Source organism: Engystomops pustulosus, chromosome 2, assembly GCF_040894005.1.
Source record: "Engystomops pustulosus chromosome 2, aEngPut4.maternal, whole genome shotgun sequence".
In the NCBI taxonomy this organism is placed as follows: Eukaryota; Metazoa; Chordata; class Amphibia; order Anura; family Leptodactylidae; genus Engystomops; species Engystomops pustulosus.
The window spans coordinates 65,076,352-65,088,641 of NC_092412.1; the positions used below are offsets into that span (position 1 = coordinate 65,076,352).

The 12,290-nt window shown below is 40.5% G+C and overlaps 1 protein-coding gene across 3 annotated transcripts in view; it reads left to right on the forward strand.

The window, feature by feature from the left end:
* Positions 1–12,290, forward strand: part of DGKA (diacylglycerol kinase alpha) — a 124,528-nt gene that overhangs the window by 75,842 nt on the left and 36,396 nt on the right. For all 3 annotated transcript variants that reach the window (XM_072135043.1, XM_072135046.1, XM_072135044.1), the window contains one exon: positions 6,379–6,459. In XM_072135043.1, coding sequence (XP_071991144.1) covers positions 6,379–6,459 — 81 coding nt within the window. The remainder of the gene's footprint in view (positions 1–6,378; positions 6,460–12,290) is intronic.

Genomic DNA, 12,290 nt, shown 5'->3' on the forward strand with positions numbered 1-12,290 from the left:
TCCTGAAAAAAAAAAAAAATAATATCATAGTAATAATATAATAAACAATATAATCCTGACTGATCTTTTCTTAGAGCTCTAAATTGTGTTATTTTCTTTTTATTCCCTTAGATAAAAATTTAGGTAAATTTAGCAGTATGTTTAAACTGAGTAAAAACCAATCTCCTTGTCAAAGGGCTTTGTACTTACAGACTTTACGAAGGGAGATATATAATTACCTTTGTCAAGGAGAGGTCAGAGATCTACTTTAAGTTCTGAGCTATTATGCTTACACATCGGATATTAGAGCGATTTCCTGGTTTAAATTATTCATGACCTTTCATAGGATAGGTCACATTATCAACTGCAACCCTACGAATCAGCCTTTTCCAACAACAGCAGCAATCCAGTGAGCCCTACTTTCACTTATGTGAAGTGACATTCATTTGACACCTGACTTTTATGAAGCTCAGTTGTCACTGGACAAAAATGTATTTATTTTTTGTCTGATGCTACAATTATAAAATATACAGTTCCAACTTGCATACAAGTTCAACTTAAGTACAAACCTAAAAAATCCAGGGACTGCCTGTAGATGATATTGGTTATCTATCCTAAGGATAGAATATTTTAGTGCCATTAACGCTGGTTGGATTTTCTGTAACTTATTTCTGCAGCAGATTCTCATACATACACAAGATAAAGCTGAAGGGGTGTATCTAAAATGATAAGGTGCCTTTTTACAATATGAAGAGATTATAATAAATACTATATTATAGATAGAGGCCTAGTACAAATCTTGCATTGGGGCCCAACAACTTCAACTTCTATATGAGAATTTTACTATTTTTGTGCACATTACAATAAAGCCAATACTTTCAATACATAACTAAAACATTTAATTTGTAGATCAGCAGCTGAAGGATAACACTGACATAAATTCTGGCTGTGTGCCCTTGCCTGGCAGTAATACAGTACACAGCAATATAGTCTCCTGCACAATCATAAATTTTACTGCCAATGTTGTATGAGTTTATTTCAATCTATATCTGTTGACTGCAGATAAGATACTACAGGCAGTCCCCTACTTAAGAACACTCTACTTACATACGACCCCTAGTTACAAACGGACCACTGGATATTGGAAATTTATTGTAGTTTAGTCCTAGGCTACAATAAACAGCTATAACAGTTATCAAAGGTGTCTGCAATGAAGCTTTAGTGTTAATATTGATTCTTATGACAACTCAACATTTTTAAAATCCAATTGTCACAGAGACCAAAAAAGTTCTGGCTGGGATTACAATGATAAAATATGCAGTTCCGACTTACATACAAATTCAACTTAAGTACAAACCTGCAGACCCTAACTTGAACGTAACCCGGGGACTGCCTGTATTTAAAATCAATAGAATATCTGCAAATATGTTCAATTTCCTAAGCAACTGTTTTTATTTTGCCTGCAAGAGGACACTGTGTACAATCTACTTAACACATATCTAAACTTTTAATACAATTAAATCATTTGTAAAGACCATGGGTAGTTTAATATCCCCAGAGAGTTGAATCATAAAGGGAAATATTCTATAGACATGGAACAAGTTACTATTTTGCCTCCTTTCCTTATATATAAGCTGTATACGTGACTTCAGATATACTGCTCACAACAAGATAAAGAAGAGGAGAAAAAAAGGCACAAAGAAGCTGCTTTTCTTAATGAAGTATATTACAAAGTTTACTATTATCACCTGCTCTATAAATTTTTGAGATAAGAAAAAGAATTGGGGCACCTTTACTAAGCTGCTTTTCTGTCGGACTTTGCACGGTCTTTCTAGTGCAAACTGCTGGCACATGTATTTAAGCAGAGTCCGCACCACTTAGATGTCGCACTGTACTATTTTTTATGCAACACAAATTTTTAAAGTGCGTTTTGGTGCTTAGTCAGTTTAAACATGCAAAGTCCAACAGAATTTGCGCACTCCCTATGTTAAAGGTGCACCAAAAAAATTGGCACACTATGTGGGAGCTGTGCATGGAGCGCCAGATTCATGAAGACCGGGCGTCAGAAATCTTTATTCTGGCGCATTCTGCACCATACACAAGGAAACTGCACATAGGTATTGTAGGTTCTATAACAGGCTCTCTGCAGATTACACTGCACTGTTTCATGGTAGAAATCTCTCCGTAAGAATGTACCTTCCGTTAATTATAGGGAAAAATATTCTGTTAACAGAGCCATTTTCTCTGCTAAAAAGAAGTACATAAGCAGGAGAGAACTTAGCCCTAAATAAAGAAATGTGACATTTCCCACCACTGAAGCTTGTTTCCATATGAGCTCATTAAATTATTCTTCTAGTAATTTTAGTGCAGGCATCTCTGCTATGGAACTTGTATGGACCACACACCTCTAAAATGGAGAACCCATGGTATGCATAAAACCATAATCAAATATAAATTGCATGAGCAAAGATATTTTCCCCAAAGCCATTGTTGTTTGGTATATTTGTGTACTAATTAACCTAATTAGGATGAAAGTAACACAAAAAATGAGGACAAAGGATGCAACTTAGGACACAAAAATAAGGAGTTATTTACTTAGGTTTCCAGGCAGAATTATATTATTATTGTCCTTGTAGTAGATCACAGAATGCTATTTTATGCTTCATTTAATGGGTAACTGAAAATCAACACTATACCCCAAGTGATGGTGGTGGACAGGGGAAGGAGATGGGCACAAGACTGTAACAGTACTGTCACAGTTCCATTTGTCAAGATGCTTGTTGTACTATGTATGCTTTACATGTTTGTTTTTATACGCCAGAAAAGCTCCCTGCATATATGCTGAGCATATCCCTAGACCTGTATTGCCAAACGGTAAAAAGGCGTCCTTTTTACCCCGGCTGACCAGTACATGTTGCATATTGTTCGAAACACAGGATTGAAAGATGCAAGCTACAACTTAACTGCTCCCTCTTTTGCTGAACAACCTATACTGTACACTCTGAGGCGACCATTAGGGCCCGTGGGCCAATGTAATGCACCCAACCCTGGCCTCCACTCAGTGCATACCAGATATATTTGGGGAAACACCCTGAACATCATCAGCAGCCAATCCTCCTGACATATCCTTGCCATGTATCCTTTTCCATTTCGCGTAATGAACCTTGCCTAGGGAAATCTACCCTTTCATTTTTCTCTATGCAACTCATAGCAATGCTGTAAAGGCAAACGTTTTGGAAACACATCTTTAATATGCTTGTACGACTAGGCATGTTTGTGGAAGAAAAAAAAAATTTATTCCCCATGAAAAGTTTCTTTCTTATGGTGCCTTCCCTCACCCGATTTGCGCCGATTTTCCCTGAATTGCCCCGGGATTTTGGCGCACGTGATCGGATTGTGTCGCATCGGCGCTGGCATGCACGCGACAGAAATCGGGGGGCGTGACTGAACGAAAACCCAACGGATTCGGAAAAACCGCCGCATTTTTTTAAAAAAATGTGTCGCGAATATTGCACTTACCTTCACTCAGCCCGGCTCGGTGTATTCCAGTGCGTTCTGATGCTTTTCAGCGCAACAGCGCTACCTGGTGGATGTCGGAGGAACTACCTTAATAAATCCCGGCCGGAACCGAATCCACCACAGAGAACGCGCGGCTGGATCGCGAATGGGTCGGGTAAGTAAATCTGCCCCAATGTGTCCACTACAGTGCTGCAGATGCAGCAGAAATAACCCTCAAGCTAAAAGCAGATGCAGCAGAAGTCCTGGCCTTGCCCTTGGAGCATCAAGAGCCTTGTTTGCATAATGAATAATCGTGGCAAATTCAAAAAGCACTCCTTTTATTGTCCAATATGGTTTTTTAAAATGCTATCCATTTCTTTTGTAGATAGCGTACTGACCCATTGATTTCTATGATGTGCAAACTGTGGTAAAAAAATTCAGCATGCACTATTTTTTTTTTCAAGTAAATGGATCCGTAGAAAAAATGGACCACATATGAATGTCATCTGTGATCTGCGTGAGGTCCGTTTTTTCTCTAATTTTTCTAGGCAACAAACTGGGAAGTGCCAAAATTAGATTACATTAGAAAACCATCTTTTTTTGCAGACAAGAAGATATACGGATGTGAAAAAAACATGCGGATTAAATACAGACTGCAAACGGATATCACACATCTGCACATCAGACACACTTATCTGAATGAGCCCTTACATAGCACTGCTATTAGTTGCATAGCTATACATATGATAGAAGCAGGGCCGGTTGGTGGGTGCAAAATCTGGTGGTGGCCCCCTCTGAAAGTAGCATAGATACATGTCCTCCTGTTCACTATGTACCATGTCTCCGTAAATACCTACAGCTACCTCACCACCAGTAATGCATCTACATACAGCGGCCAGACCTTGGTTATACATCTATTTGCAGCTGCCAGTCCCCCAGTAATACATTTACATAAAGCCACCAATCCCTCAGTAATACATCTACATACATGCACTAACCCCCAGTAATAAATTTATGTACAGCCACTTACTCCCCAGTAATACATCTACATACAGCCGCCAACCGTCCAGTAATACATCTATATAGAGTTCTAACCCCCCCAGTAATACATCAATATATATAGCCACCCCCCCCCCCAGCAACACCTCTATGTACAGCCGCCTCACCCCAGTAATACATCTATATACAGCCGCCAACCCCTCTATAATACATCCACATACAGCCACAAAACCCCCCATTACATACCTATAAACAGCCACCAAGCCCCCAGTAATACATCTATATACTACTGGCAACCCTCCAGTAATGCATCTATGTACAGCCGCCAACCCCCCAGTAATACATCTATGTACAACCGCCAACCCTATCATGGAAGATAGCTTCCATGAAAAAACAAGGGCCATGTGAGAAGATCAAAAATATCACAAAAAGTGCCACATGCTATGATCCAGCATCATTAGTAGTCTAGAGTACTCACTATTAGTCCAGGTGGTGTCAATAACTCTCCATGCAAAGTGTGCTGCATTCAGAATGAGCTTGTATGTAGTAGCCTAGGCTTTGGTCTTTGAGGCGTGTGTGCGGTACGTGCATGGGCTGCATTGTGACTTACCATGAACAGCTGGGAATTTGTGAGGGAGCAATGCTCTGCAGCACCACCTCTTCGATCCAGGCAGAATCAGCACACAGATGACTCGACTGCCCTTGACATGAGTGGGGAGCCGTACGTGCGGGCCGGCAGCACGGTAGGGCCACTGTATTCCACATTGCAAGCTGACTGTCCTTGAGTCGGAGCAATGCGCAGCTCACAGCTGAGCTGACTGGGTAAAATCAAACCACAAAAACTTGAAGAGATGGAGACCAAACAATTCATTCATTGTCTGAGTCAGCTGGTGGGGGCCTTTTTGGGAGCAAGATGGTGGGTGCCCTGGGGCACGCACCTTGGGAGCTGTGTCTATAATATGGCCGTGGATAGAAGATTTCTTTAATTTGATGGTGTTCTTTTGTGCTTCCTCAGCATGTGTGGGTACTACACCCTGTCGGACTGGGGTTTCTTGTGCCCACCAGAAAAAATTAATCCCACTCTTATTCTTATCCCAAGGAAATAGACTCTAGCAGCTGCCAAATTGGGTTGTTTTCTGCTGGACCTCTGAGGTTTAGTGTTGGGTTGAACCAGGGCCCACCGAAGGAGCCTCTGGTACTCTGGTGGGCCAGTCCGACACTGGTACTACATATGTATTAAGGGATATTTATTACCACTAGTGCAGTTTAACAGTTACCTTCATGTAGGTGGATTTAAGATCCTAAACCTTTGTACCTTAAATTTGTTGGGCGCCATGCTCCTGAGTTTCAAAGGGTAAAGGTAAGGGTCCCTTAATCTGTGTCTACTTTGGGCCCCATCGGGTGGCAGGGGTCCAAACAGATTCAATTAACCAGACACCATTTGTTTCTCCTCTATAATCTCAGAAATGCAGCAACAGACAACTATAAGGTAAAAAGTTTTGGAACCCTAAACCTTAGCTGCATGCAGTTTAGAGGCCCCAGACCACTGACAGTTCTACTTTGAACCCATAACATACATTGTTTTTCCAATTTAAATCATTCCGTTGACTCCTTTCCCTTATTGTACGTCTAGTTATTTATGATGGATCTTTTCTGGGTTTTATGTTACAACAACATCATTTCAAAAAGCAGCAAAGAGTTTTTAGTAACCTGTAATTGGAGAACTAAATGCATTTTAGACACAAGATATTAACCACATAACATTTAATATAGTTATCTAATCCTCTAATGGTAGTAATTTCCACATTTTTCATCAATTTTTCATGAAGTCACAGATGAAGCTTACTGATTCTGAAGAATCTCCTCTGTTTCTGATTCTGTATGCTGTTTTTCACTTTGTAGAAATGGGTCGTGTGAGCCTGAATGATGTTTCCTGTTACTTTTCCTTGCTGGAAGGAGGTACAGCGGAGGACAAACTTGCTTGTAAGTACATTTTTTATGTTATTGGTATGAAACATAGAGTGAAATAGAGGATATGAACCTTGAGACTAGCTAAAGATGAATCTGGGTAAATTTGAATATCACAATGAGAAAAGTTATTACTAAAGTAATGTCCTATAATCGAATGTCACATTCCTGCTGAATACATCTGTTCTAGAACTCACATGATTCTCTAGTGCAGTTATACAGTGTGAAATGATACTTAATTAATATTGGACCTTACTATAGGAAGCATGTACAGAGTAAATATAGTACTGCCATAGAGACTCTCTCCATGGAAAGGCTCCTATACCAATTCCTGTAGATTTTCTGAAAGAATTAGAAAGAAATAAAAATGTTGACACACTCCACTGAACTTTTGGAGTGTTTGGGGGTTTGCTTCAGTCCAAATCTTTACAATCATACACTTTCATGCACAGCGGTGTTGTATAAAAAAAGTTTAGCATATAATAATGTAGCTGTTGAAGACTCCATATTCTCTAGTCTTTTGACTGCCACATCTCATGGTTGTTGTAGTCCCAGGTTAGACAATAGTCTCTGCTATTTGCAGTGTGTTCGACACAGTTGAGAACACTAGAGGCACTTACTTAATATACTCAGTGAGCACATTCTAATGATTTCACTTCAGTCTGCTTTAGGAGAGCTCACATATTGATTTTGTGTGGCTCAGTAAACATACGGCCTACAGCTCTTTATGCCTAATCTGTCAGCCTGTGAAGCCAGCCATAATATCTCTTGGCATTGTTCTGTGTTATATACATCTGTATCTTGAGTAACTGTGTTTAAAATAGTTACTTTAGGTATACATATGGCTATATACAGTATATATCACTTTCATCTGCATTCTAAGTAGTCATATGTGAAAGATGATCTGTATATGAAAGCTTTTTGCTTGAAGGCTACTGGGAAGTCTAAGTTAAGGAGTAGTTTGCATTGCTAGCCCCTGGGTGCTTCTGGACTGTCATAACCTTGTCTTATGCAAGTTGGCACAGAGTGAACAGAGGAAAGAAAGAATAATAGTTACTGTACACATATGGTTTATGTTTAAATAAACGATCTCAATAACTGGTTAACAAAATGTTGTACCTTATTTTTTTTAATCAGATAACTTTTATTAGTAAGCCTAGCAAAGTAAACAGTTTTGATGACAAAAAAATTCATTTGTTGTCATGAGAATCGGCATTCCCAAACTGCCCCCCCAGCCTTGAACCCACCCCACAGCCTGATCACTCCCACCAAATCCGTATTTATATATGTTGCAAGTAGCAGTACAGCTGCACTATACCCTATCAATATACAATATGTGGGTCAAATTACTATTACCATAGCCTCCCAGGAAACAATCTTACCCAACTTCTCAATAATTCAGATGAAGCCAGTGCTGGACACTCCAACCATCCAGCCATTCAAATCATACTATTAAAAAAAATCTCTTCACTTCACTCAATCCAGGTTGGGTATTATCCAACCAATATCTGGCTATAGTTTACCTTACTTGATACAGAACGTTCGCAATCACCAGTCAGTCTCCCTGCATCCGTTCTAAACCTTCCACTTCTGCCAAGAACACATACCTTGGGCTCTCTCGGAATGTTGACTTCGAACACCTACTCAATCAATTGTATCACCTTCCCCCACAAAGATTCAAGCTCTTCAGTGGCCCAAAACATGTGTATACCATCTGTCCCATACACTCCACAACGTGAACAGCAAGCATCCATTCTTAATCCCAAACTTTCGCAACGCTACAGGAGTCTTGTAGGTCCTGTGAAGCATAAATAGTTGAGAGTGTCTCTGGGCCACACCAAAGGATAATATACCTAAAGATGATGTCACCGTACCCCATTCATCATCCGAGAGAACTCCAACCTCCAACTCCCATTTCTCACGAGTCTCCACTAATCCCCCAACAACTTATCAATATGATAGAAAAATAAGGCCCCACATGTGCCTGGCCTGCAACACTTCTGAAAAACCCCCAGCGAAGAGAACGGCAACAAGGTAGATTTAGTCTAGTTGATCTTTAATCCTGAGTGAGCCCCTAAACTAGAGATGAGCTCCATCACCACCAGAAGTGACGATGCACCCTAGACACAAAGAGTTAGAGGCTGTCAACATATAATTCTACCCAATCCCAATTCCCTCAGTTATCCAAAGCCACTAATATCTCTATGCTGCCTGATCATACAGGCCAAGGGCTCAATTTCCAAAGCAAATAGCAGCGGGGATAGGGACAGCCTTGATGTGAACTGCATTCTTTTCTTGACTTCCGATGAATAATCTAAAAAAAAGGCAATATGTGCCCCATTTATAGTGATATCATCATGCATATGGGCTTGTTGTGAGATCCTATCACGGTTCTTATAATTGAGCAGTTTAAGTATTGGTCTTGGCTGTCTTCCCCACGGACCTGGTTTAGTTAGCACTCGATTGTTAGATTGTCCCATCCAAATGTTTCAATAATCCGGGTTCTAACCATAACCTTTTCCGGCACTCTAAACATGCGAATGTTGATTTGGTGCTCTCTCTTTAAATTCTTGTCTCAATGGTGGTAAAGCTACCACTACCTTCTGTATTCTGCTTTCCACTGCAGTTGTTCTCACTGCATCCTTTTGCACATCATTCCTCACCAACAGGATTTCCTCCTTCAAGCTGCCTACTTGTCTTGTCAGTTTCAGCAGAGCTGAAGTATTCTTTTGCACAGCTCACATCACATCTGATTCTGCCTCCTCCACTTCATACTCCAGGGCTGCTGAACTCCTGCCACAACCTCCTCTGCCATGTCCTTCTCCTATTCTCCCTTCGAGGCAGAGGACACTTTCGGCTGATGCGGCAGAGGGAACTGGTGTATCTGGCTCCTAACTCCTGGAGTCCTAGCAAAACTCTCCAGCTTCGCTACAGTATCAGCACGGAGGGGCTTAGTTACGTGGTTTACCACCAGGTGCTGGGGGGTCATCTTGAGAGCTCCACTCTCATGGCTTGTTCACTGCTTTCTGGCATTTCCTCCCCCAGCAACTACAATATACCGCTCCGATGTGTACTTTAACCAGTAGACAAGGAACCAGTAGGTTCCATGGGTGCAAACAGGGGGTTCCAGGATAATGACGTGGAGGGGGCGTCGCTAGGTTAAAAGATCCAAGGCCTGTGCACCGGATCTTTTGCATTGTGTCCTGGATTAGCAGGACACCTGTCCTGCTGTCTGTGCATCTCTCCCTACTCTCATTACTATCTGCATATAAGGGAGGGGAAGTACTGAGGGGAGACAATCTAACAGCAGAACGGATGATATTTGATGATGGGTTAACCTTTATATCCAATGCAGGGTTTTAACTTTATTAACCATTAATTTCTGGGTAGCTCCCAGCAGCAAGAATACATACATATGTTTAGTAGAAGTGTTAATGAGATAGAATAGCTATACTAAAAGAATGGATGCAATAATGATCATAACCTCTACAAAGCACTGGTGGTGCTTAGTAGAGGTTAATTTAAGTGATAGATTTCCTTTGGCCATTTCACTTTCAAAAAACAGTGCTCATAGCATTCTATAGCCAGAGAGAGAACAGAAAGGGGTAACACTCACTGCTCACTGCTCACAACGAAAGAAGAGAAAGTCTCTCTTCAGCCTGTTAGACTAATAGGTCTTTACAACAGAGAAGTAACACTGTTACTTAGGAGCACTTTGCAGCCTGTTACTTTACTAAGCAGAATTTCAGTTTCACAATACTTACCCCCTCACAATATTAAAATTGGCTCAAATGACATTTACTTTCGGTAACAGCCAAAATTGAAAATAGGTCAAATATATACAGAATGGGAACTGCAACAAAATATCTGAAAGCATTGTGTGGTAGGGTGCTGTAAATTTGTGCCAGCAGCTTCTAAGTTAGGCCCAGTTCACACCTGCATTTGGACTTCAGCTTATAACGTCCATCATAATACCATATATACTCAAGTATAAGCCTAGTTTTTCAGCACAAAAAAATGTGCTGAAACCCCAAACTCGGCTTATACTCGAGTAAAAAATATATAGGTTTTACCAGGTTTTTGTGGTAAAATTAGGGGCCTCGGCTTATACTTGGGTCGGCTTATACTCGAGTATATACGGTAATTATTATATTGGAAGTCCAGTGGATCCATTAATATGTCCATTGATGTCAAGTGACTTTTGATGGCTTTCATTAGTGCTTGTATTGACCATTTCTGTAAGGCTTCCATTATGTGAGTGCATAATTTGATGGAAACTGTAGAATTACTTAGCAGTAGCCTAAGGAAATTGTGCAAACGTACACTAATGAAAGTCATTAAAAGTTCACTGACATCAATGAACATTTTAACGGATCTGTTTATCTTCCGTTATCATTTTTGTGATGGAAGTTAATAGCGGAAATTCTATTGTAGGTTTGAACTGGTTCTTAAAAGTATAATGTAGCATTAGAGAATTATTACTGCAGAAATGTTTCTTTAAAGGAAACCTACCATGAGGATTCTACTATCAGAAGTAGATGTGATGGTAGGTTCCTCCTGCCTGCCTCTGTCCTAATCTGTAATTTAATAATCCTGGAACGTAACCTATTTTGTTAAAAACTTTATTTTAGTAATATGTAAATTAACTGCAGAGGCTACTGGGACGTGTACTAGACTTCGCTCCTGATGCCCGGCCAGGCTAGTACACACCCCAGTAGCCTCTGCAGTTAATTTACATATTACTAAAATTTTTGATCTCTGTATGTCAGGGTAAGCTCTATAATAATGCTCATGAATAATGGACATGTTTAAGATTTGCTGTTGCTTATTGGAAAATAAAAGCTACCTGATTATAAATAGTCATGTGGCATGTCTACATTTCTTACATACCGTAATCAGCGGCAGTAGTGGACTAAAAATACAGGCAGTTTGGGCGTTAACCCGGGGCCCATCCCTTCTAGGGGGCGCATGGCCACCCAAACAACCCACCAAATTTTATACTCAGAAGAACATTCACCCTTGAAATCCTCATACATCTGTTCCTGCTCTCAATACACAAAAGAACAATTTCAGGATTTTTGAAGTCTTGCAAAGGTCCTGAACCTGCAGAATGAAAGCAGGCAGAAGGGACGCGTCCTCCATTCCATAAGAAGCCTGATTCTAGTACTGTATGTAGAAAGTGACTTCCAGATTTGATGGGGCTATAATAATCATACAGCCCAGGGCGCATGGCAGCTGCAATTCACCAATGGGGGACATTTATTCGGGCTAATATGCCGGAACCTCCTGATATATTAGGTGGTACTGGAGGGGCCCTGGCGTATGATAAATCTCCCCCTATGTGCTATCCCTTGCTATTGTATGTTGATATATTTATGATGGCTAGCTCTCATTATTGTGCCAGTAAACGAGTTATAATGCCTCCTGGAGTGATATAACTGGTTCCTAATGGCAGTGTCAATCACTGTAGATTTTGGTTATTAGTAAGGCTTCCTTGACAGATCTGAATGATCAATAATACTTTGTTGTACTCTATTACTGGTCAGAATAGTGCAGCAACAGAAGCCTGACAGAAGAGAATGACCTATACCAGTGATGGCAAACCTTTTAGAGTCCGAGTGCCCAAACTACAACAAAGACCTGCTTATTTATCGCAAAGTGCCAACACAGAAATTTAATTTGTGATTTATACTCCCTTCTCTGTCACAGCTTTCATTCATACCAGCACCTGAGGACACCAATAAAGCAGAAAATAGTCCCAGGTAGAGCTGTCACTTTATAATAGCTCTGTGCACAGCAAGTCCTGGGCTGTCTGGGACTGCAGGAAGATACCTGGAGTCATCTCT